The 26,419-nt window shown below is 55.9% G+C and overlaps 1 protein-coding gene across 1 annotated transcript in view; it reads left to right on the top strand.

Annotated features, from left to right (window-relative positions):
• The first annotated feature begins 663 nt into the window (after positions 1–663).
• LOC125913085 (kazrin) overlaps positions 664–26,419 on the top strand; it is a 75,798-nt gene continuing 50,042 nt past the window's right edge. Inside the window, exon 1 of the mRNA XM_049618041.1 lies at positions 664–850. Coding sequence (XP_049473998.1) covers positions 715–850 — 136 coding nt within the window. The 5' untranslated portion in view covers positions 664–714. The remainder of the gene's footprint in view (positions 851–26,419) is intronic.

Raw genomic sequence — 26,419 nt, 5'->3', positions numbered from 1 at the left:
CCGAAGTCCTGTGTCTGCACGGTGCTGGGCTCCCGGAGACCCCGTGTTCCGCGAGTGTGCCTTTCGGGGACTGTTCCCTGAGCGTCAGACCGGGAGCTCAGGCTCTGGAGTTGGCCACGTCTGGGTTCGAATCCCAGCTCTGCTACCTGCTGACTTTCTGACCTTGGGGAGTTACTTAATGTCTCGGAGCCTCAACTCCCTAATCTGTGAAATGGGGGCGAGGCTGGTAGCCGCCTCAGGAGGGTTTTTTTTGGTGGGATTAAATGAGATAGAGCATCTAAAGGTCAACTCGGCAGGCTGCAGGCTCGTGGCCGGAATCCTGCCTCCTGTCGGCTCTTCGTCCTCATGCTTGTTCCTGCCTTTTGGAGGGAAGATGATGTCGGCCGTTGGAGTGGACGCGCGCTCAGTGCAGGGACGGCAGCACCAGAGAGCCCTAGAGGATGTGGCAGGGGGCGAGGGGGGCTCCCACCAGGCCTGCTCTGCAGGTGGACATGGGGCGCGCAGGGCTGCGGCAGGGGCTCTTGGAACAAAGCCAGTGGCTTTGAGGTTTTTCTTCCCGGCACACACGTAGGAAGGGCCTCGAATGCAGAGCCAACAGGAAAAGCCAGAGCACCTTGGAAGTGTCCCCTTCCTCTAACCGTGTGCCCTTCTCCCCTAGTGCTCCTGCGGGAAGAAGTGTCCCGGCTGCAGGAGGAAGTCCACCTTCTCCGCCAGATGAAGGAGATGTTGACGAAGGACCTGGAGGAGTCCCAGGGTGGCAAGTCCTCCGAGGTCCTGTCAGCCACCGAGCTCAGGGTCCAGCTGGCCCAGAAGGAGCAGGAGCTAGCCAGAGCCAAAGAAGCCTTGCAGGGTAAGTGGCTAGTCGGCGGCAGCTCCCTCCCTTCCCTTGCCTGCGGCTCAGGCTTGGGCCACAGGGGCGCCGAGGAGCCAGGGTCCTGCCTCTGCAGGGGGGAGTGGCGCGGACACGGGGGTCTCCCGGCGCCTAGACCCCCAGCTGAGGCCGCCCTGTCCCCTTTTCAGTCGATGTCTGCCTGTCGCGGTGTCGGAGGCTTACGTCACTCCCTCCTCTGGGTGACCGCCACCTGCTCTCCATAGTGGCCGTCCAGGCCACCTCCCTCTGAGGCGTGGACGGCAGGCGGGCGTCTCTGCTAGATCGGGATGTGGACCCAGCAGCTGGGTCTCCTCTTTCCCGCCATTCTCGAGGTCCTTTAGCACCTCCCCTCACGGGACGGTGTAGATGCACTGAACCCTCTGCCGGAGGAGGCGTCCGTCCACCACGTTCGCTCTCGTTCAACGTGGCGGTCTCCCGGGGGGCTCGGGCCCCTTCTCCCGTGGTCGGCCTGGAGGGGGCTCCCCTCTGAGAAGTGCGGTGTCCGGTGTTCTCTCCGAGGAGACGAGAGAGGAGGTGGGAGAGAGTGTGGTGCTTTCTGGCTGAGCCGGGCCACCTGTAAGCACCACGCGGCCAGCCAGAAGCCGCTTTAGGGAAGGAGGAAGCCAGCAGTCCCACGTGTGCAGCCCGCTCTCCCTAGAGCTGGCCCGGGACCCTAGCGGCTGGCATACCCCTCACTCCTGGGGGCCACCTGCCCGCGCTCTTTGGGGCTTGGGGGGGGGGGTCTCAAGAGGTTATTCAAGCAAGGTTGAGAGTCATCCTCTAACAGTGCGTGGAGACCTCGGACCCGTAACCCAGGGCAAGAAAATGGCCTTTGGGGCTTCCTGGATTCTCTGGAGGCCCCCTTACTGTCTCTGATTCTCCTGGGCAGGGCGGGGCGGGGCGGGGGGGGGGGGGGGGGGGAAGCAGTAAAACTTGGCAACCTGCTTTCCACGTGCCATTTCACTAGAATGATAAATACCCTGAAAACTTCATTTTTGAAGCCAAAGCGGTTTCATTACTTAGGTTGAATTCAGGCTGCTATAGCAAAGACATTCCAAAACGGAGTGGCTTAAGGAATTTGTCTCTGTCTTCCATAACCACCAAGCAGAGCATTTTAGGCTGCGGGGTATCTCTGCTCCCCCTCGGCCTGGGGGAGATCCAGGGAAAGAGCCAAAATCGAGGGGCAGACGTTCCCTTTGGCAAGAGCTTGGTGATAACGGCCATGCCCGCCTTCAGGGAGAGCTGGGGAATGTAGTGTCTACCTGGGCGTCCGGGCCCACCCACTGGGCTAACTGGGAGGGAAGCAGGGGTGGGGAAGGTGGGTTTTGCAGGCCAATCAGTCGGCTCTGGTACTGGGTTTCCCTGCCCGGAGCTGGGCTATGAGCAGCAGAACATTGGCACACTGGCCAAGCAGGCTGTCTGTCCAGCGTCCCACTAATGTCCCCCAGGAAGTCTGGAGAGTCATCTTTGAGGGTGCACAGCCCCCTGTGAATTCTTTTCAGCAACACGTGTTACTCATAAAGACAGGTGAACCATTTCCTGCTGGGGTAGTGCTTCCGGTGGGGCCACTCAGTGTTCCGGGTGGTGTCTTCAGGCCAGACGGGGCCGGTGGAATGTGCTGTGGTCCAGCCGATGCTGGGCGATGGGGAAGTCATCGCGCCGGGCACGTACGCATTTGCTGCCTGTGCAGCCATCCAGGAGTCTGGGCAGATCTGTACGAGCTTCGAGCTTCCGGGGGTCTCCTGACATCACTCCTTTCTCAGGATGGAGACTCCAGTCACGGGAAATCTCCCTGAGGAAGTGCCTCGGGGCCTCGGGCTGGGCCAGCTGGTGTCCTTTGGTCTCCCTGAGTGCTATGACCCTGTGGAGAGTTGGGACTACCTTGGACGCAGTCCCAGCCACCTTTGCCAGTATTTATTCCAGGGACGGGGAAGCCTGCTTTCCATGTCCTTGACCAGGGAAAGAATTCTCACCCATATTTGCCCTTCTGGACCCGTCTGGGGATGGGGGGATGGGGGGGGGGGAGGCGCAAAACCTCTCTAAGTTGTTTCTCGGTCCAAAGGAATGGGCAGGCTCATTTATCCACCATTCCCCAGCTCCTGGGACAGACAGTCTGCCCTCTCCAGACCTCGTTCCTGGCCTGAGGACTGAGGCGATGTCTGTGAGGGTGGAGAGCTGCCTGTTAAGATGTGCGTGCTTGGGACGCCTGGGTGGCTCAGTTGGTTAGGCGTCCCGACTTCGGCTCAGGTCACGATCTCCCGATTCATGGGTTCGAGCCCCACGTCGGGCTCTCTGCTGTCAGCGAGGAGCCTGCTTCGGATCCTCTGTCTCCCTCTCTCTGCCCCTCCCCTACTTGTTCTCTCTCTCTCTCTCTCTCTCTCTCTCAAAAATAAATAAACATTTATATATTATATAAACATTAATAAACATTATCTTCCTAACTCTGTGCTGTAAGGCGTCTTATCCATCACCAGAAGTCACCCACAGGCGCGGAGATCTGCCGGAGGGAGTGGCTCCCTTGTCAACAGCAATCTCAACAACAAGGGCTTGTCAGTACTCATGACAGGAAAGCCTTCTGGAGCACCTACTGTGTGCCAGCACTGGATCTGTCCCTCACCCCAACCCTACCAGGGGGTATCAACCCCCTTTCCCAGGTGGAGACACCTGAATGAGGTTCAGAATGGTTAAGTAACTTGGTCAAGGTTATAGAGCTAATCACAAGCAGAGTCAGAAACTTTCCCCTGCAGGAGCATCCCTCTTCTTCCCTCTGGGGAATTCAGTCCGGTGGACGAGAGCAACAGGAGGCCTTCGTAGCTCAGGAAAGGGGACAGCAGACTCTGGGGTCAGATCTGGGCTTGAATCCCAGCTCTATCTAACTTACTAGCTGCGTGACCTCGGGCAAATTCCCTAACCTCTCTGAACTATATAGTTCTCTTGCTGAGGGTAACAAAACCAAAGCTGTTTCTCTTATAATTGGGGCCAATAATAGTAGCTACTTCAAAGGAAGAGGACAAGATCACTTGTCATCGGGATTAAATGAGATATAAAGTGCTTGGCCGAGTGCCTAGTACTGTTAGTGCAAACACTTAGTGATTACCGGACGAGAGGGGGCTTGGCACACCTCGGATCTGCCTGAAGATGTTCGTCCCCTGATTCCCGTTAGGGGTGGCCCGGACCTTAGACCCCCTGAGCCCACCGAAGCTCAAGGTCGCGGTGGTTCCCAAAAGCAGTGGGCACCTTTAGCCGGCCCAAGCATCCTGCCCGGCATTCTCCAAAGTCATAAATAAGACACTTTCTCCCCAGCCACAGCACGTGGTGAGTAAATTGCAGACAGATGTGGGCAGAAGGAGGCTGGAGCATGAAAAGGGATTTATATGCCCATAATGAGGAGAATGAGAATAAATGCGCAAAGCAAGTAAGCAGCAGATGTTGGGTGATGCTTGTTAACAGCCGGCGTCCCTGCAGTGGGAAAACACAAAGCCCCCAAAGACTTCCACCCTGGCAGTTCCCTGCCTACCTGCCCCCGTCTTTGCCTGGGGGTTGGATGAGACCAGAATTTTCCAGAACATGAGAGGATGAGGAACTCAAGCAAACACCAGAAACACCAGCCCGGGGTTCCAATGCCAAAGCAAAGCAAAGGGCCACGTTCGGGGAGAACAGTCCTTGGTTCCTTTGGGGATGAGTCTGGAATGTCAGGTTTAGGAGTTCGGTCTCGCTGTGTGTGTAAAGGCAGAAGTCGAGAATGATCGTTCAACAAAGAATGGCGTTATTGTGTGTTTAAACATAACCGGGGTCCTCCAGCCCTACAGGTGCAGTGAGCTTGCAGCTCATGGGGCCCCTTTGGGGTGTCTGTCAATTTCCCCAGCTTCCCCCTCTCAGTTCCATTGATTCCCCCTGAGAATCAAGGCATTACAGAAACATGACCATGAAAATTTGCTTCTGCCTTTTTTAAATGGTGTGTCGAGTGTATTGAGCATTTTCTCGCAATAAATACTCTTTGAAAACATAATTTGTAATGACTACGTAATGTTCTAGCAAATGGAGGCCCCATAATTTAGCCACTTCCTGGTTATTGGACACATAAGTTGTTTCCACTTTTTTCTCAAAGATCTGGGTTTGTAAATCAGTTTATTTTCTTAAGACAACATTTCTCAAACTTCCTGGTCTCCAGACCACTTTATACTCTTTACAAAATTGAGGACCCAAAAGGTCTTTTTAAAAAAAATTTTTTTGTAAATGTGTATTTATTTTTGAAAGAGAGAGACAGAGCTCGAGCAGGGGAGGGGCAGAGAGAGAGGGAGACACAGAATCCGAAGCAGGCTCCAGGCTCCGAGCTGTCAGCGCAGAGCCCAATGTGGGGCTCGAACTCACGAACTATGAGATCATGACCTGACCCAAAGTCGACACTTAACCAACTGAGCCACCCAGGTGCCCCAAAGGAGCTCTTAATTATGTGGTTTAGTTCTGTAGGTGTTTACTATTCTAGAAATTAAAGCTGAGAACCTATTTAAGTCTCCGATAATTTATTTTTAAACAACAGCAGTGAAACCATTACGTGTTAACATAAATTTAAAATTTTTAATGAAAAATACTTATATTTTCCCCAAACAAAGCTACTTGAGTGAGGAGAGCAGCAGCGTTTTACATTTTTGCAAAACCTTTTTAACGTCAGACTTGCCAGAAGACTGCCAAATTCTCATACCTGCTCCTTCAGCCAGGCTACGGTGATTTGTTGTTTGAGTTGAGTATCTGGCAGCAAACAGATAATATTGGAAAAGGGAGGAGGGTATTAATTGCCTTATGAGGTGATTGTAGGTATTACTAAATTTGTTGGCATACTAAAACTCACTAGATGGTAGTATCTGAGAGATTTGCTGCTGTGTGCGATCTCAGACTTTCTCTGGTGAGGGTTTTGTGTTCTGTTGCAGTGAACATAGCCATTGGTCTCGTCTGCACCACACACGACTTTTCAGCATCTACTATTGATCACTTTTTTAAAAATAAATGTTTATTCATTTTTGAGGGAGAGAGCATGAGCAGAGGGGGGGCAGAGAGAAAGGGGGACAGAAGATCTGAAGTGAGCTCTGCCCTGGCAACAGTGAGCCCGATGTGGAGCTCAAACTCATGAACCGTGCGATCATGAGTTGAGTTGATGGTCACTCAACCCACTGAGCCACCCAGGCGCCCCTACCATTGATCACTTGAGCAGTGCATCACCTGAATGATCACATCTTCTCAATGATGACATACTTCATTATCCATCACCAAAAAGTCACATTTATTAACATCACCACTCATCTCATCAGAAAAGTCTTTAAGTCTCGAGAAGCTTTTGGCATGGTGGCACATCACATCTGCCGAAATTCTCACTTTTGTTTGAAAGCTCAAATTTTATCATCGACAACCAATATGGTCAGTTGTTTCTCAGAAGGAACAGGCTCACTTAGTTCATTTGTGGACTTAGCAGTTTGCCAGGTACCTCGGTTAATACATTAGTCACTTGTCTGTCAAGTACATGTGGTATTCTATGGCAAAAGTGGCTAGTTTAGCTTGCAACTCAAATGGTCATGCAAATGTCTTTCGTCAAGATAGCCCTTGTTCTTTGGTATGCAGCAAAAGAGCTTTCAATGTGCCTCCATTTAAAAAAAAAAAAAAGTGGGACGCCTGGGTGGCTCAGTCGGTTAAGCGGCCGACTTCGGCTCAGGTTATGATCTCGCGGTCCGTGAGTTCGAGCCCCGCGTCGGGCTCTGTGCTGACAGCTCAGAGCCTGGAGCCTGTTTCAGATTCTGTGTCTCCCTCTCTCTGACCCTCCCCCGTTCATGCTCTGTCTCTCTCTGTCTCAAAAATAAATAAACGTTAAAAAAAAAAAAAATTAAAAAAAAAAAAAGTATTCAGGATCAAGTTTTAATAAAATTAATAATTCTTACTGCTTCATCAAGGACATTCGGAAGCAAAACTGTGCCCTCCCCGTTTGTTTGTTTGTTCTTTCAAGAACAAGTGCATGGTGTCAAGAACATAACGACTAATATGGTTTGATGCCTCTGCCTGGATTTCTGCTAAGGTGGTCAGCATTTTACTCTGCGTTGCTTTCGTACCAATGGTGAAAATACACAGTAAAAAAGGCAAATAGCATCATAGCATTATTATGAAAATAGTTTTCCTCATGGATCCCCTGAAATGATATTGCTGGTGGTAGTGGCGACAGCTAGCATTTCTGAGCAGTGTGTTTATGCTACATACTCCAGAACTTTAGCTCATTTAGTCTTTCCCAACAAGCCCAGGAGGTGCGCTGTGAGTGTGCCAGGAGTATGCGCAGTACCTGGTTCGAGCCAGGTTTGGACTTCAGCAGCGTGGACTTCTGCCCTTAGGGGATGCTGGCAGGGACAGAGAGGGTACTCGTGCAGGGGAAACAGCTTGAGCAGAGGCAGGAAGACCGGTGTGACAAAAGCCACGTTCTCGAGCTGCCTTTCAAATGGCGTTGCCCAAGACCCCATTAAATTCTACTTGGAGCCGTGGCCTCTGTCACGGTGGAGGTCCCGAGCCCACCTCGCCCTGACAGGGTCACGACATGGCCCTGAGCCTGCGGCAGGAAAGCGAAAGCCACGCTGGCCTCTGTCCTGGGAGGAGAGCTTTGCTATGAGCGAGGGAGGGGTTTTCTTCAGAGTTGCAGGGACCCTTGCTCGGCCGGGGTGAGCACTGGCCCCAGATGGCCGTGGACATGGGCCAAGTCTGACAGGGGCCTCAACCATGATTCTCCTCGGCCCTGCTCGACTCCCCAGGGGACGCTCTCCTGGCCTCAGAGACCTCGGGGGTGGGGGTAAGGTCCTTCCCGTAAGAGCAGCACCGCTGATGTCTGATCAGGCACGGAGAAAGCGGGGCTTCGCGGCCTCAACTGAAACACAGGCGAAGCGGGTAGGGAACAGGGATGGCACCTTTTCACTCAGATTTAGCAAGCCTCATCCGGGACCTCCTGGGGTTATTAGCCCCGTGCTGAGCCCTCCACACATCTTCGTTTTCTGGTAACCTCCGAACAGCCCTGCGACACAGGTAGAGTGAGCCTGACTTTACAGTTGGGGAAACCGAGGCGCCAGGAGGGTCTTGCCGCTTGCGGGTCTCAGCAGTGGAACTTGACCCAGATCCGTTACTACCACACCAGGGTCAGTTTTTGCTCAACGGAAATCTCTTCAGTCTTCATAAAATCATACCCCACTCCCTTGTCTATTTAACAAACGCTTGTGGAGATCTGTCTGCCAGGCATTGTTCTGGGCCCTCGGGGTAGGTCTGTGAGCAAAACAGACAAACGGTCCCTTGGTCATGGAGCTGATGTTCTAGAAGAGCGCGCCAGTTGATAACTGACGTATAACAAACTGGCCCCAAATCTTAGTGGTATAAAAACCACCAGTGGTTCTTATATGTCATGATTTTGTGTCGGGGAATTAGCAGGGCTCAACTGGACAGTTCTGCACCTCCGTGTGGTGTCAGCGGGGCCCCGCCGTGGGGGACCCTTCCACCAGAGTCCAGGACGGCTGCACTCATGTATGGTGCCTTGGGGAGGGGGTGGGGGCGGGTCTCAGCTGGAAACGATACCCAGAGCACCCGCGTGGTGGTCAGGCCTTGCACGTGGAGACTTAGGGCCCCCCGCAGAGAGGGTCCTCCTGCACGCTTCTTATGGCCTGGCCTCAGACGTCACTTGGCGTCACCTCTACCACATTCTGTTGGTGACGGGCCAGCCACAAGGCTAGCCAGACCCCACGCTGTAAAGAGCACGCGGTATGGGAGATACTATTGTGTCCATCTTTGCAAAAATACCATCTGCCACAGAGGAGAGGGAGAAGGCCAGCGATCGACAATGAACAGAGTAGAAATTAAATCGCCCGACTTAGAAGATCTTGAAGGACCACGGGAACGTGGGTGTTTTACAGCCGGGTGAGATGTGACCCAGCCATTCCCTCCCCAGTGTTTACTCACCTGGGAGATAACGTATCCGCACCAAGACCGGCCCAGAAATGGCGGTAGCCGTTTTCTTCGTCATCGCTCCAAAAGCAGGAAGGAGCCCGGATGTCCGACAGATGCAGGGAATCCGGTGCATCCTCTGGTGGAATCCTACTCGGCAGTAAAGCCACAAACTACTGATCCACGTAGCCGCATGGTGGATCTCAACATAATCACGCTGAGCGACAGAGCCCAGAGAACAGAAGAGCGTATCCCGGATGATTCCATTTACATGAAACTCTAGCAAATGGAAAGGAATCTGTAAGGTCAGAGGGATGAGTGGTTGCCTGGGGCGGAAGCAAGGACAGGAGCGTGGCTCACAAACGGGGGGAGGAGACTTGGGGGTGTCGGATGTGTTCGCTGTCTTGATTGTGGTGATGGCTTCCCGGGGGAGGCGTATGTTCCGACCGTCTCTAACGGTGCGTATTAAATAGCGTGCACTTACAATCATTGAAGCCGTATTGAAAGGGGGGTAGGGGAATGAGGGGTCCTGGGGATGGCGCGTTTTGGGGTGGGCAGCATTTCCCAGTACCCCATAGGCCACATGGCTCAGGCAGACTCCAGCTTTGCCGCCTTGCCCCGCACGCCAGCCTCAGCGGGCCACGGAGGGGACCCGGCCCCGGTGCGCAGCGTCCGGCCGGTCCGGGCAGAGCCTTGAGCTGTCAAGGCCCCAGCACGCGGGGCTCCTGGGCTCACGTTCCAGAAACAGGCAGAGACCAGAGAGGTCCGAGTCTGCGTGACCGTGGCCTGGGCTTCCGGCCCAGCTCTTTAAATAGCTCTAGCCACCTGGACTGGCCGGTGCCTAAGACACAAGGTGCTGCTACCCGCCAGGCAAGCTGGGCAGGCCTTTGTGCCCTAGCCCAGCGTGTGGGCACAGCAGGAGGAGAGGCATTTTTTGGCACTCAGAATAATGTAGAAATTTAGAAAGGAGCATTCTAATTCTGCTCAGGGTCAGGTACTACAATAGAGAAAAGATGGAGGTGAACATCTGATGGTTCAGTAATATTTTTTTTAAGTTTATTATTTATTTGATAGAGAGCATAAGTGGGGGAGGGCAGAGAGAGAGAGAGAGAGAGAGTGAGAGGGAGGGAGGGAGAGAAAGAATCCCAAGCAGGCTCTGTGCTGACAGCACAGAGCCCGATGTGGGGCTCGAACCCACGAACTATTAGATCATAACCTGAGCTGAAATCAAGAGTCAGACACTTAACTGAGCCACCCAGGCACCCCGGCTCCATAATATTTTTAAAAATAATATACGCATTTAATGTATACATAATTAAAATACATATTTACTGAATATTTTTATTTTTTTTTATTTAAAAAAATTTTTTTAACGTTTATTTCTTTTTGAGACAGAGAGAGACAGAGCATGAATGGGGGAGGGTCAGAGAAAGGGAGACACAGAATTTGAAACAGGCTCCAGGCTCTGAGCTGTCAGCACAGAGCCCGACGCGGGGCTCGAACTCATAGACCGCGAGATCATGACCTGAGCCGAAGTCAGCCGCTCAACTGACTGAGCCACCCAGGCGCCCCTGAATATTTTTAAAGAATTTTTTTAATGTTTATTTATTTTTGAGAGAGAGAGAGACAGAGTGAGAGCAGGGTAGGGACAGAGAGGGAGACACAGAATCCGAAGCAGGCTCCAGGCTCTGAGCTGTTAGCACAGAGCCTGATGTGGGGCTCGAACTCGCGAACCTCAAGATCATGACCTGAAGTTGGATGCTTAACCGACTGAACCCCCCAGGCACCCCTTTACTGAACGCTTTTGTAGGCCAGGAATGCATGGGCTGTAAATCCCATACATTGTCTCGGATAATCCTCCCCGTTTTTTAGACAAGAAGACTGACAGAGCAGTAGCCTCCTGAAAGGCGGAATTTGAACCCAGGAAGGCATGGGTGGCTCTAGGGCCTGCGTGACTTCGCCCGTGGGTCCCGCTGCTGTTTGCTTAAGTGGTTAACAGTTGGTTTTTACGACGAATCATTTGTGACGTGGCTTCTGGAGTGAGGCTGGGCCTGTGGGCCAGAGGTAGGGGGGCACCTTGGAGTGGGCAGTCGGGAGGCCAGGGCTCTCCATCAGGCTTGCCCCTGACCTCTGCAGGCCTCTTCTGGAAAACGGGCGGGTTGGGCCGAGGGTTGTGACAAGTCCCACTGGAATGTGAGCCGCATACTCAGAACACAGGGGGAAAGTACCTCCCGGAAAGCCAGACAGAAGCTTGACGCGACCAACCGGCTGCCTGCCTGTCGCCGGTCACAGAGAGTGCTGCAGGGCCTGCCACTTTGACCCCGGCCCAGAGAGAAGCTTCGGGGCCCACACCCAACAGCCCAACCTGGAAGCCCTTAGCCCGCTGACCTCTGCAGCCCCTGAACTCTGGACAAGTTGCTCACCCATGCACTTTGGATTGTGAAGATCTACAAGAATCGTTCTGATTCAGGCCTTGCCAGCAGAACTCGGTGCCCAAGGAAAGAAAGAAGTCTTCAGCAGGAACCCATGGGCTCAGGCAGCAGGAGGGGGCACGGCCCAGGACTGGTCAGTGTCCCCAGCGCCTGCCGAGCCCCAGGAAGAGGCTGTGCTGTGCTTCCCTCGGTAGGTTCTGTCCTGGATTCGGGGCCCAGCTAGATGCGGCTAGAGGGTCGGCCTTCCTGGTGCCCTTAACCCTTCTCTCTCCCACCGGGTGTTGGGCAAGGGGCTCAAAAAATGGGTCCTGAGGTGAAGGCATAAGATTGAAAACCCTGTGAAGGCTTCGGGACTGTCGCTTCCTGGGGAAGGCGGCTGTTGACTCAACATTTTAAGGCCAGGAGCACCCTGAGGTCAGGGTCTGGAGTATGTTATTTCTGCCTCTCGGTGGTTGTTCCCATTCCTGCTGCTATGCGGCAGTTAGCAGGGCTGGGGAAAGAGGGACCGAGCAGGGACCAGGGACGAGATGTTTGCTGGGCCCCCAGGGCTCGGGAAGTGCAGAATGAGGGCCCACACCCCACAGGTACATGCCCACGGTCGGTCACAGATTCCGGAAGGTCCTCGTGCTCGGGTGGCATCCCCCAGGCTGGGTTTCCTGGTTGTAGGACCTGTCGGTGTCATCCTGAGCGCTGACCTTTGTCTCCCGCACGGGGACCAGGGGAACGCGTCACTGCCTCTGAGTCATTTAAGGAATCTGTGCACTGGCTGAGCACCAGTGTCACTGGAGAAAAAAGGGCCCCTGTCTTTCTTCCTCGTAGTTCAGGTGACTGCAGATTGGGGGAAACTTGCTTCCTTCTTGGGCAGAAAGGTCGGGGGTGGCCCTGGGTGGCTTCCCGGGGGAGGTGGGCGGATGGGGACTGGGGGTCTCTGGCCAGACCCGCCAGAGCGGGGCCATTGGCAGCTAGAGCTCTCAGAGGAGCGTGGCTTTGGAGACCACTAGCTCGCACGCCGACCAGGACTGTTCAGTGGCCGGCTGAGCGTTGACCTCCCAGCGCCAGACCTCTCACAGCTCACCTGCGCAGGGCTGAGTGTTGGCTGGCGGCAGGTAAACCTCGAACTCGCCGTGAGGCGTATGTCCAGGTATAGAGCAGAAGAATGAGCTGGTCGGTGGGGCATCTGGGGGGCTCAGTCGGTTAAGCGTTCGACTTCGGCTCAGGTCACGATCTCACAGGTCGTGGGTTCGAGCCCCGGGAGCCCTCTCTCTCTGCCCCTCCCCCACCCCTGCTCGGTCTCTTTCTTGCTCTCAAAAATAAACATTTTTAAAAATGTTCTATTTTAAAAGAAGAAGAATGAGCTGGTTGGTGATGTCTTGCTGAATGTCGGGGTTTTCCAAAGCACCTGATGACAGCTTAATAGATGAGGATGGTGGGGAGTCAGTCAGAGGCTTGCGGTCCCACGGATGGGAATGTTGTGTCTCCTCTTTGGATGAGAAGTTGGTAAAGCCCCCCTTCACCTCTTTGGGATCTTCCATGCCCACCAGGGAACCCCTGAAGGCAGTGTTCTTCTATTCTTGGATTTCTTTTCATCCGAGAGGGTTTCTGCTTCCCACTCTTCTGGAGGTCCAGGCTGCCAGCACATTTGAGGGGCAGTTTCACGTTGGTGATGGATGGCCACTGGGCATATGGGGGGTTCTGCTGTAGGCTGTTGTCATATGGTCTGGAGGCTCCGCTTGCCACGGAGGCTGGCTGGGGGCGGGGGGGAGGTGGCCTCGCTCCCCTGCAAGTGTGAGGGCTCTCCTCGGGCAGAGGTGGGCTTTCCAAGCTCCCCCTAGAAGGGGGGGGGGTATGATGCCAAGGCACGGTGGCCTCTGTTGCTGTTCAAACTTTGTTGCTAGTAAGTTGGAAAGATGGTGAATAGTTTAAGGGTGGGATTTGTGGCTCAAAACAAGGGGGCTTCCTGCCTGCCACGTTTACACTCTATGTGAATGCCAAAAGCAAGGGCAGTAGAGATTTCCCAATTCATAGCGAGCAATTAGGAGACGCTTCTATAGGGAAGGGAAGGTGCCCCTCTGAGCTTCTGAGTTCAGCCCAAACTCTCAGGAAAGAAGTGACGGCAGGGAGCGTCCAGGAAAGCAACCCGCGGCTCGTGGAATCCTGCCCGCCGTCTTACAGGATAGTTCCTAATCTCCCTTCTGTGTGTAAAGAGCAGAGGTGCACGAGGTCATGCGGGTGGTGAGACAGGACCAGGCTCCACTTGAACTTTGGCCAAGTTGCTCAACCTCTCTGTCTCCTGTTGGTGGCCCAGGGATTACAACAGCACCTGCTCTCCGGTCCTGAGGATTTAATGAGAAGATTCGTAGAAAGAGGCTGGGGCAGTAAGTACCCATGTATTAAAATATCAGTGGCTCCCTCTTTATCATTATTCTTGCACTCGGCTTACAGCGACTGTATCATTTATCGTCTAAACTGGGAGGGTTTCATAAGAGAAAGAGGGCCTATTAAATAGAGTTCTGAAAAAGATGATAATCCTAAGGTTGTTCCTGGGACATTAGGAGTAAACTGGGACTGTCCCAGGCAGACGGGACCTGTAGCCCTTGACCAGCAGGATAGGATCCGAGTAGCTGGACAGGTGTCAGGCAGGCATTCCAGGTCAGGGAATGACACAAACAAAGGTGTGGGGGTTGGATGCTCATGACCGTGACCGTGAGGTGGCCGGCCTCAGGGCTCACCTGCCCCACTGGCCCTCCATTGCACCTGACCCTGTCGCCCGGAGCACTTGCTTGCCTCCGTTGCAGGTTCGTCTGCGTTCCTCCGAGACCGCTCATGATATATGAGGACACCACAGGCCACTCGGTTCTTTATGGACCTGAAAAAGACATGATCTTTCCCATGACAGAGAGGTTTGAAAAACACTCTGGTGCTGTGATCGACGGGAGGGAGCGGAGGCAGAGAAGTTAGCTATTAAATCACGGAGCGCATCCTCGTTGACACCAGAGGAACGGAGCTTTCGGGTGGTGGCTGCAGGAAGAAGGACGCGGAAGGCAGGGGAAGGGAGGTGGGGCGGCTGGAGGAGGCTCGCATCCCTAGCCTGCGCGGCTTCCGTGTGAAAACCTCAGCAAGAGCACGTGATGCCCTGAGAAGGAGGCGTTTCCAGGCAACTGATGTTCCGCACCCAGAGGGCCCCTGTGTCTCCTGGTGGAGCACAGTGTTCTGGGGAGTCAGGTTCCCAGAAGGGTGGAACAGTGGGGTCTAAGAGATGCTGGGAAAGACCTCCTTTCCCCAGAGAAAGACTGGGGAAGGGAGTCGGGACCTGGAGGCCAGGCTCTGGGGGCGAAGTGACATGCCCCAGCTAAGCTGGAAGCTGGACCTAGACTCCCCACCCTGGACGCCTAGTGCGGTCCTCGCTTTTGACTGTCTGTGCTCCTAAGAGAGGTTTCTAAACATTTTAATGAAATCTTGACCCAGTAGCATAGGATCTTAGCTCAAAAAGCATAGGCCAGTCACCAATCTGGGGATTGTAAATGCGCATTTCAGACATTTGTGGGGCTCCCACTAGCCTCTGTGGAGACTTGGTGCAAATTAGAAACAGCCATATAGACAGATTCAGAAAAAATGTGCCCCTTCCCACTGAACACAGTCCTACTGCCCTACTAATGCCTCAAGTTTCTCTGAGCCCTTAAAATGCAGCCCTTGGGTGGAGGTGAGCAGGCTTGGGCTTGGGGGTGGGGCCAGGGCTCCCCACTCATCCCCTCTGAGCCAAGGTTGTTCCCAGCACCCTGCGACCCCGAGGGATGCCCGGCCTGGGGCCGTGACTGTGTGATGGCAAGAGGACTACAGACACCGTGCTGGATCTTTCCACCACCTGAATTGCTAAAGACGTCTTCCTGTGGCCCAAGAGCCTGGTACGGGAAGCGCAGGTGCTGATGTAGGAAAAAGAAGTGCCAATTAATAGCGAAGGCCCGCTCAGGCACTCTCCAGCCAGCACCCTTGGCCTCTTGCTCGGAGCACTGTGGAGGGAGCTCCTGGCCCCGCGACAGGAGCCTGGCAGCTTGTCCTTGATCGTCAGGGCAGAAGGCCAGAACGTTGCTTTTGTCTCTTGAAGACACCAGGGAGCCTTTTTTCTCCACAAAGGAGAAGGGCACGCTTCTGAGGTTTCTCCAGAGACCCAGAGCTCTCCTCGCCTGTACACAGAAGCCAGCGTGTCGTTTTGGGCCTCATTGGTCCGCGGTGTTCATGCCCAAGTGGGTGGGCATGGTGACCGTGAATACCACCCCCCGCCCCCGCTAGGATGCCCAGCCCAGCACCTTCGGGATGAGCCCTGGACTTGGCCCCAGGGCCAGAGCCTTCATCCCAGGGCTGGAAGTATAAGCAGCAGATTAAGAAGATACAAATTACATCTGCCCAGAGGTATCATTGCTCACCTCTCTGGTTGGCAAAAGCACAGAATGACACCAACACACCTGTGGGGGACTAGCACTCTCACGCATGACTGGCAGAGAGGCAGAATGGTGTGACCCCAGTGGGGGGAAAGTGAGGTACGGCGAGCAGAATCCCATACGCATTGGCCCATTGATCCACCAGTCCCCCTTCAGAGGGTTTGCCCTGGGAATAAAACACAAATACGAAACAGGTTACCCTATACTCCTCATGGAATATATCCGAAGGCAGAGGGTGCTTGGGTGGCTCAGTCGGTTAAGTGTCCAGCTACGCCTCAGGTCATGATCTCATGGTTTGTGGGTTCAAGCCCCATGTCGGGTTCTGTGCTGACAACTCAGAGCCTGGAGCCTGCTTTGGATTCTGTGTCTCCTTCTCTGTCTGCCCCTCCTGCACTTGATATCTCTCTCTCTCTCTCTCTCTCTCTCTCTCTCTCTCTCTCAGAAATTTAAAAAAAAAAAAAAATACACCCAAAGGCTTAAAAGAACAGAATGGGAAACAAATCTTAGAAGTTTACATAGATTTGTTGGCAGTCCTTCTTGTGTAATAACCGTGGACTTATTCCATGACTACGGAATAGACCAAATAAGTAAACTACTGTTAGGTACCAGGATCGCCTCTGGAACATGGGAATACGGAACAGGGGAAGGTGTTGGATGGGAGTTGGAGGTGCCAGTATGCTCGTGATTTTGTGTGTGTGTGTGTGTGCGCGTATAATTTACATATGTACATTTTATATGCATGTGATTTACGAGTCGAAATCACAGAAAGGGCGAAGAAGCAGTGACTTGTGCAGCAATGCACACGCCTGGTGCCCACAGCTCACTGCTGTTCCCCGTGAGAAGGAGCCAGGGCTCCTTGGACCTCAGTGGAGGATCCCGGGTGTGGGAGCAACGGAAAGTAACAAGGTATGACTAGACCATCCTGTCGTTCTAGAAAGCAAGGATGCATTCAGAGACAGATGGGTCAGAAACCAGGCACCGGCTGGAAGAGGCGGCTGCTGGCGAAGATGAGACACTGTGAACACCCAAAACAATGAGAAAATTAGATTCTTTTTTTTTTTTAATTTTTTTTTAACGTTTATTTATTTTTGAGACAGAGAGAGACAGAGCATGAACGGGGGAGGGTCAGAGAGAGAAGGAGACACAGAATCTGAAACAGGCTCCAGGCTCTGAGCGGTCAGCACAGAGCCCGATGCGGGGCTTGAACTCACGGACCACGAGATCATGACCTGAGCCGAAGTTGGATGCTTAACCGACTGAGCCACCCAGGCGCCCCGAGAAAATTAGATTCTTAAGGGGGGAAAGGAGGGGAGAGACGAAAGCTAGTAAGTAAGTGTGTAAATAATTAGAAAGTCACCAGAGTGGGCAACCGGCGTGTGGGCCTCCTGACAGGACACAGGAAGAGGCCACGATGTCACCTGTGGGTTCGTTGGATCGGGAGCAGGCAGCTTCAGTGTCACCAAAGGACCCACAGAAGGCAAAGGGAACCGCCTAGACTGAAGGACGATCAGGAGCCACAACGGCTCAGTGCAACGTGCGACCCTATGTGGGATCTCGGACTGGGGGGTGAAGCAGCCGCAGAAGCGGTTCCTGGGGACGATTGGGGCGGCTGGAACGTGGGCTCCGTGTTGGGTAATGTCGCTGCATCGGCCGCGATGCCGAGTGAGACTCGTCAGGCGCTCTCAGGACGGGCCGCCGCCCGAGTGCTGGCCTGCCGGGCTCCGGCAGTTTCGCAGCCCTGCCCTCGCACAGCGCCAGTTCCCCCGTACGTGCCCTGCGCTGGCCGAGTGCCGGGAACAGATGTTAATCCTCGTTTGCAGATAGGAGACGCGTGCACGGCGATATTGCCTCTCTTTATGAATATTTTAATATTAAAGCAGCAAATCCCAGAAAGTGCTGACCTGTAGCTTTTCTTGGTTGGCGTATCCCAGGCCAGTTCCACTGGCGGGCTCGCGGCCAGCCAGGGCTCCGTGCACCCGTCCCGCCGCAGACGGGGGGGGGGGGGGGGGGGGCAGGACCTCTGAGGGGATGCCGCTGTCTTCTTATTCCGGAGCCACTTAGGGAAAGCGGCTCCACTCCGTGTCCGAGCTGTGTGCAAGGGGTATAGGACTCTGATGGGGCCCTGGCCGGCCGCCTTCCCGGAGACGGACAGGCACAGGGGACACTGGGCCCCAGGGGCTTTGCCCGCACCTACCGGCTAAGTCATTAGTGGGTCCTCAGCAAGCAGTGGCCGCGGCTGCTTTCCTCTGTTCGGTTGAATCGAGGGTGCAACGGCAGGCACTCGCCAGGTATCAGAAACGCAGAGAGTCATTCATCCCAGAAATATCGATTGACCCCTGGCCACATGCCAGGCCCGGGGCGAGGTGCCGAGTGTCTTGTGGAGGAGAGAACAAAGTGTCGCCTCCTTCCAGCTCAGCAGTTTAGAGGAGAGTCGAGTCATAAATTAGCGAACAGACGAGAAAGAGATAAGATAGAAACACGTGCCATAAAGGATGAAAATGGGGGTGGGGGGCATGGAAGATCCTGGGGACGGGGCGAGGGGCTCCTTGGCGTGCGGTGTCAGCGAAGGCCTTTCTGAAGCAGGGGTCTCTCGCGACACCGATGGGGAGGAGGCAGCTGATGAATCAGGGTGGTGGCGGGAGGGCAGCTCACCGGGAGGGGGACAGAGGAAGCCGCTGTGGCTGGAGGGTGAAGGACGGGGAGAGAGTTGGGGGTGAGGACAGGCAGTTTCGGGAGGGGCTTTGCGATCCGAGTGAGGAAGTGGATTTTTGTTATCGCGCCGGTTTTAAGCAGGGAGGCATCTCAACCTGATTCGCATGGGAAGCAGCCCCTCTGGATGTTGCCTGTGAGAGAAGACGGGGACGGGGGTGGTCCTGGAAGGCAGCTGCAGTCCTGGCAGGACAGGTTGGAGAATCCACCTGACTTTCCGGCAGATCAGGTATGGGAGAGGAGGACAACTCACAGGGATGGGGGTTGGGCACCTGGCACAGGGCAGTGTCTCCTCCGGCAAGAGGGCACTGGGGAGCCACTGCAGGCTTGAGGCAGGGAGTGATGGGATTCTACTGGGATTTAGGAAGCCAGCCTGGGGGTGTAGCGTAGAAACAGAGAATCCAGAAGGCCCCGGGCCAGGGAGGAGGAGGGGAACGAGGACAGTGGTTCTTCCTTCAGAGGAAGCAGTAGGTGTAGGCAGGGCCTGCTTCCTCCCCACGTTTGGCCTCAGGCCCCTGGCTGGGGGTCCTGTACCATCACCCCCTCCTTCTGGCTTCCTCGAGCCTCCCTGAGAGGAGAGAGAATGTCGCCCTCCCCTGTGGGGACTGCATTCCCAGGCAAAGGCAGAGTTCCCGTGGCTTGGGCATCTCCGTTTCCATCCCCACCCGATCCCGCCCTCTCCTCTCCGCCCGCCAGAGCCTGGAGTCACCGAGGGAGTGAGGGCTGCCCCGCAGCTCTGCCCTGCCGAGCTCTGCTGGAGGGGATTGGAATTAAAAACGGGGTGGCTGCACTTGGACTAATGATGCTCCACACTCAGAATTGCTGTCCTAGGCTCTGATTTTCCTGATGCCAGAAAATCCAATCACCCCCGGTTGTATTCGGTCTGGATGCAGTGCCGACGGGATTCGTAAAATCCGTCCAGCGTGTGGGATTCTGATCATTGCCTGTTTGGGGGGACGGCTGTCAACGCAGGCAGCAGGCGGGCAGTTCGTTCACAAGGGCCACCCTTACGCAGGTGGGGACAGATGTGCGGCTCAGCCACAGAAGCCAGGGCCTCCGGCCCCAGCTCTGGGCAACACTGCAGCTGCGTGCAAGACCGCCTCCCCTCGCCTGGGCTCTCGGGGTCCCCACGTGTGACCATCACGTGGGACAGCAAGCTTTCCTAGAACCTGGCCCCTGCCCTTACCAGCCAGACTCAGGGGAGCACAGGTCAACATTTCTCAGTGACTCGAGGTCATCCGGGAGTGTTCATTCTTGCACTTGGGAAAATGTGGCGGCTCAGTCTGTTTGTGCTGGATTCTCTTTCCCTTCGTCTCAGGCCGTGGCCTGTCACTTGTCTCTTGTCATCTGGCTGCCCCTTGGCATCGATGGAGGCCATCATATGTGGAGGTTGGGATCTCAGGCACTGGGTTCAAATCCCGGCTCGTCCCTCAGCCCGTCTGACCATCTGCAAAGTGGGGATGATATTCATGATATTCATGATATTTATTCATCTGCAAAGTGGGGATGATACTGGGACCTGCCTGGAAGGGGGACGGGAGGATGGATTGTCACTTCAGCCACCTGCCCCGGGCACAATCAGCCCCGAGGACGGGAGCGACACCCTCACGCTCACCACCTTCTTGCTCACCCCACCATGCTTCAGGCCCAGCACGGAGCAGGCCGTGAGCCGCCAAGGCCACCGCTGCTGTCTCAGTGCTTAGCAGCACGGGGGGGGAGTTTTCCTGGGGCAGCAGGAGGAGGCTAAGGGGAAAGTGGGAGCCTGAGCCTTGTGCGCTGGATCCTAGAAGGTGGCCGGCACCCTTCTGGGCAGAAAGGGAGAAGCTGAGCTCCACGGAGCTCCTTCAGGTGCATTTCTGCTGGGACGAGCTGGGACTTTGTCAGGATCCCCCAAGGTGCCAGCGCTGGGCTGGGCCCTGCTGTCCCGTTTGCAAGGACAGCAAGGAACCCTCCGCCCTGGGAGCCCCACAGCGTTCCCTGCAGAGCCTGATGGGCGTCGACTGTTCCCCATTTCAGCTCCATCACAGCAGGAGCCCGGGGGACAGCCTCCCTGGGCTGGGCCTCCGTCCCCGTACATTTGCCGTTCAGAAAGAGGCTGGAACTCGCACACCTACACCAGCTGCACAGGAAATAATCAGGGGCCCGACAGGAGGAGCCAGACAGGGTTCTCCGTAACCTGCTTCTCCTTTCCTGCCTTCGGCACTTTGTGCAAAACGCCCCTCTTGCCAGAAGCCCTTTCCTGCCCGGCACAAGCACCTTCAGGCATGTCCGACGCACTTCCTTGTTTTTATTTGCCTTCGGTTATCCCAGGCCGTAAAGCTGCCGACCCACAGATATGTTCTGTTGAGTCTGTGTTGCTTATTCAATGCTTGAATGCGTTTCCAGTGTTTGAAAGTCGGAAACTCTTCACGGTGCGGATTTGCACCTTCTTTTGGAAAACGGGCAGGTCTGGGCACCCTGGGCCATGCCGCCTCCCGTCAGCAGTCACCGGAGCTACTCCCTTGGACGGCTCACGCTGCCCTCCACACCCCACCCCACCCCCAGCCCCTTCTGCCGGGCCTCTGTCCCTGGCTCTGGACCCCGTGCAGCCGACCGGAGAGGACGCACGCCAGTTTCTAGTCTCTTCCCGGCAGCAGAGCTGGCCCAGCCCTCTGTGTCTTTGGTCCTCAGCCCCCCACACCCACAGGGTCCAGAGCCTTTGACACGTGGCCACCGGGTGGGCTTTTCCCCTCCTTCCCTTTGCAGACGCATCCTTCTCCCTCTGCGTCCTGACCCCCATCCCTCTCTCTTGCTCCCCTGCTGGCAGCACAGTGATTCATGCCTTTCCTTTTGCTCCCCGGGTGCCTTCACTGGTGGCTGGATTTTAACACCCTGGCTGTGTGACTGAGTCATCACTGTGCCATCAGAACCCAGCTCAGGGCCTGGCCCGCAGTGAGCGCTCCAGGAATGGAGAGTTGCACGAACAGGACGCTGAGGAAGCTACCAGGTCCCCGCCCGCCCTCCCCTCCCAGAAGTCTTGCTTCTCGGAGGGGAGTGCAGATCAGATCGGCCAGCGAGATGCTGCCTGAGAGGTACCTGCCGCTTCTGTGTGCTTCCCCCCCCCCGTCAGACTCCCCTCCGGCCGGCCTCTCCCAGTCCCCGCAGGAAGAGCTGATCTTCCCAGAGGCCTGCCACCTGCAGGAAGGAGGCATGTTGGGTGCCTCACACCTCCCGGCGCCCGGCCTGGCATGTGGGGCCCTGGGAGGGCCATGCATGCTCCCCGTGTGACATAGTGTCCACCTCCCTGACCGACCTCATCGCCCCTAGTGCGCTGGGTCACATTCTGGTCTGTTCTTCAAATGCCCCAAGGCCACTCGTTCCTGGAGGGCCTTTTGGCTTTGCTGGCCTCTCGGCCTGGAGTGTTCTTTCCCAGCATTCCCCGCCTCCCAGAGCAGCTCATCCTTCACGGACTCGGCTTAAGTGTCACCTGCTCAGAGGGGCCCCTGGAGCTTCCTCTCCCCTGGAGACCTGCTGCCCTGTGCCGCCCCCCCCCCCAGTCATTCTCAGCATCAGCCCCAAATGGTTCCCTTCACAGTACGTTTTACGGTTTCTGACTGTTTTCTGCATTTGGACGCTCATTTATTGTCAGACGCAGGAGGGCACGGGGGTCGAGTCTGATTTCCTTCTGCTCTGTCCCCGGCAGCCAGCTCACGGTGAGAATGCCGTGGCTTCTCGGTAAAGCTGCACTGAAGAGTGAAGGGTGAACAGGCCCCCGGTGCTAGACCAGGAGCCGGCAGCTTGTCAGGCTGATTCTGCAGAGGAGCCTCTGAGCAGGCCTGGGCTGGGAGTTGGCAGCGGGCGCCCAGAGGCCGCGGGGCTGACCGGGACCCTGGGCGCTTGGGGCCCAGCGGGCCCTCGCGGAGCCGAGGCATCCAGGCCCACTCCAACCGCGCCTCAACTACTCTGTTGCCGTGCGGCTTTGGGCAAGGGATCTAACCTCTCTTGGCTGGAACTTCCTCATCTGTGAAATGGGTAGAGCACTTTCCAGCCCACGGGAGTTAATGCGGTAACGGAGGTAAGGCGTCTGGGAACAGCGCCTGGAGGCTAAGCGGACAGCAAATTGTTAGCTGACAGCGTGATTTTAAGTGCCTTTGGTGTGGAACCGGGCAGACAGGAAGCAGAGAGGTGGGTCTGTGCCATAGAGGTGAGGCAGGGCTTAGATGCCATCTTGGCTCCCTTTTACTCCTTGCTCCCACTCTGCCGACGGGAACTGCCCTGCCAGCTCCCCAGCCAGTTTGGGGCAGAGTGGGAGGCGAACGAACAGTCTCCTGCCGCTGGTGGACGTCGTGGCTCTTTAGCAGAAAGATGCTCCAGGGGTTGGCCTGCGTGGGTGTGCGGGTTGTCTGCCACGTGGGGGCCCGCGTCCTCTGCTCCTTCACGCCCACCCAGAGGACGCGGCTGTGGCTGGGGTGGAGACTGCGGGGGTCAAAGCAGGGGGGGCACGCGGCTTCCGTGCAGTGCGGCCCTGCTCCAGCCTAAATGCTCTACCCGAACTGACGCGTTAAATCCTCACAGCGCCCTGTGAGGCAGGTGCTTTCGTCCGCTCCACTTTACAGATGAGGAAACTGAGGCCCGGAGAGCTAACGATCCCTCCCTGGTAGAGCCTGGGTTCAGACCCAGGCTGTCGGGCCCAAGAACTTGCACTTTCAACCACTTGCCCTCCTGCTGGGAGCCACAGTCAGCAGGTGTTTGTCAAGTTCATGGGTAACCTGGAGGTAATTTAAGTGGCAAAGTCAAAAGGACACTGGTCTTAGAGTCGGGTGGACCTGGTTGCAATCCTTGCTGTGTGACTTTAGGCAAGTCACTTCACCTCTGAGCCTTCGTTTTGCCTTTAGAACGACGGACCTAAAAATGCTCCTTTTTTGCAGGGGTATTTTGGAGGCTGTTTTGGAGAGCTGTTTGCCCTCCCAGAGGCACCCCACAAATGTTAGTTTGCTGTCTTTCTCCAGGGTTTCCTCCCACCCCGTGCCTTCAGCTTCAGGCACTGGCTCCTGTCCAGAGCCTGACCTTGGCCTTGAGTTCCACTAGAACTTCGGAAATGGCTTTGGCTGCTCCAGTGGAGAGAGCTGCCCCGATCTGCTTGCTGATCAGAATCTCGGGGCGCCCCTTGCCAGGCCTTTCATGTTGTTGCTTTATTTCACAAGAGCCCCGGTGTTTGTTTAGCAACGGGCAGTATTTTTAGAACTTGAAAGTAATTCTGCTCTTCGAGGAACAAGCCTGTGGATGTAGCCCCATCTGGAGCCAGGCCTGGACTGGAGGCGTGTGGGCGCCGTGCCCTGGGTCTCCCCACCTCCGTGCCCTGCTCCTCTGGGGCCTTTCCACTGGCCGCGGGATACCCTCAGTCGGCCCGGCCCAGCTGAACTCCTTCCTTCCCACTGGTCTGGCTCTGGGGGTGCTGGTCGTTTGTGTCGGGGGCAGGGGTGCACCACAGTCCCAGCCTGTGGTAGGCTGAGTAGGAGCCCCCCAAAGACGTCCACATTTCAGTCCCTGGAGCGGGGAAAAAATGCTACCTTGCACAGCAAGAGGGACTTCACAGCTGTGATTGAGTCAAGGCTCTCGAGGTGTAAGCTTATCCTACCGTATCGGGTAGATCCAGTGTAACCACAAGGACCCTCGTCCCAGGGAGGCAAGAGCAGCAGAGAGAGAGGAGAGATGTGGAGGCAGAAGTTCAGAGTCTGAGGGAGGGCTTTTGGGTGCTGCAGTGCTGGCTTTGGAGATGGAGGCAGGGACCACGAGCCCAGGGACGCAGGTGCTTCTAGAAGCTGGAAAAGGCAGGAAAACGGGGGCGCCTGGGTGGCCCGGTCGGCCGAGCATCCAGCTCTTGGTTTCAGCTCAGGTCACAATCTTGTGGTTTTGTGAGTTCGAGCCCTGCATCGGGCTCCGCACTGGCAGCACGAAGCCTGCTTGGGATTCTCCCTCTCTCTCCCCCCTCTCTGTCCCTCCCCGTCTTGTGCTGTCTCTGACTCTCTCAAAATAAATAAACCTTAAAAAAAAAAGGAAGGAAAACCAATTCTGCCAGAGAGCCTCCAGAAGGAGCACAATGCTGCAGCACCTTGATGTTGGCCTGGGAAACCTGCTTAGGACTTCTGCCTTCCAGAACCGTCAGGGAATCAGTGTGTGTTGTCATCAGCCGCCAGTCATCTGTGGCAGAGGCAACGGGATCCTAATACCCGGCCCCACGTCCGCTTCTGCCCTTGGAGGGCCTCCCTTCAAGCCAGATGTGCAGGGGCACTGACCCCCCTCCCCCCAAGTACTGCACTTATGAGACAGAGCTCACTCTTCTGGAATTCTTGGGAGGAGTTCCGGAGAACGTAAGGACCTGACCCAGCCCCTGGCACGTACTAAGCATGACACCATTACAGAGTCACGCACCTGGTGTGCTCCCCAGAGAGGCAGGGTGGCGGTGGGGGGGTTAGCGCAGTGGGTGTGGGTCTGGGTCGATGCTACGGAAACCCGAATTCAGATGCCAGCGTCAGCACATTCGGGGAAGCTTTCCAGTGAAGTTCGGCAAAGTCGCAGGGACCTCAGCGTCCTCGTCTGTAGGAGGGGAGGACAGCGGTCCCAGGCCCGTGAGCGAGTGCACAGAGCCTGGCCACAGCCTGGCCACAGCGCTCCTGGATGAACAGGTGAAGGGGGCCAGGACTCTCGTTTGCCCAGCCGGACCCCTTTTCTCTCCACCCGAGCTCGGCCGCGCGCCTCCTCCAACAGCTGGAGGGCTCCCAGCCTCCAGGGTCGACCCCTGTTCGGTGCAGCATTTTCCCACAATGGTAGTCCCCATCTGGGGGTAGCCGAGGACCCTTGCGTGTCCCACCCGGAGGCGATTGAGAGTAGGAGGTGCCTCTTCCCGGCTGCCTCCCACTCTGTCCTACAAAGCTGAAATCCTAGCCAACTGAAGGCCATGCCTGAGGCCTCCGGAGGTCGCAGATGACACATCGGGGGCGGGAATGCTCCCTCTGTGGGGTGTGGGAGGAGAGAGGCCCCCAAATGGGTCTCAGACGTTCCCTGCCTCAACCAGCAGCGGCCTGTCATGTTTGTGAGGACACAGACCGTCAGAATGGGTTCAGTCGAGTTTGCGGAGAGAAATCTGTGTGCCTGACCTGCCCACGGTGCCTCCCGGTCCATTTGGGCAGGAGCCGGCAGGCGTGCAGCCACACAGGCCGGGACACCGGGCTGCATCAGGCTTCAAGCTTCCCCTCTCCCGGACAGGACAGCATCGGGGTCCGGAGCACCTGCGTGGACTCAGACTGCCCAAGTTAAAGCCTAGTTTGCTCTCAGAACGCCCTTGGGCAAGTCATGGAACTTTCAGGGACGTCCGTGTCCCATTCAAAGAAGTCAACCCTGCCATCATCTTCTTCAGCTAACACATCTGGAGCCCTCACTACGTGCCAGGCACCGTCCTGACTCCTCTGGAAAGGTACACACTCTGAATCCTCACCGCGACCCCGTGAGGCGGGTGCTCTCGTTGCCGTCAGGCGAGAGAGGGGCCCAGAGGAGTAGAGGAAGGTACCCAGAGCCGCACCCCGGGGTTTGGAGTCAAGTCACCAGGCCCTTGCTGGGCCCGCGGCCTCCTCCAGAGTGCCGGGCACGTCTCCCGGAACTTGTCGGGACGACGTGGGTAAAACACGAAGCGTCGTGTCGGGGCGGTGAGCACTCAGCACCTGTTAGCTCTTCTGTTCCTCTTACCCGATGAACAGAGGTGCTTGGTGACTTGTGCTGGGGGGGCCTGGGTCAAAATTCATTCTGACTTTTGAGCGCCACGAATGTATTCACCATTTTGATTAGGTTGATGGTGTGACGGGTCTGTACGTAAGTCAGGGCTCATCTAACTCTGTGCTTTAGATAACGTGTAGGCTGGGGCGCCTGGGTGGTTCAGTCGGTTAAGCATCCAACTTCGGCTCAGGTCACGATCTCGCGGTTCATGAGTTCGAGCCCCACGTCGGGCTCTGTGCTGACAGCTCGGACCCTGGAGCCTGCTTCGG

This window comes from Panthera uncia (assembly GCF_023721935.1).
Source record: "Panthera uncia isolate 11264 chromosome C1 unlocalized genomic scaffold, Puncia_PCG_1.0 HiC_scaffold_4, whole genome shotgun sequence".
NCBI lineage: Eukaryota > Metazoa > Chordata > Mammalia > Carnivora > Felidae > Panthera > Panthera uncia.
Note: the sequence above shows the minus strand (reverse complement) of the source record. Positions and strands in the feature narration are given on the sequence as shown.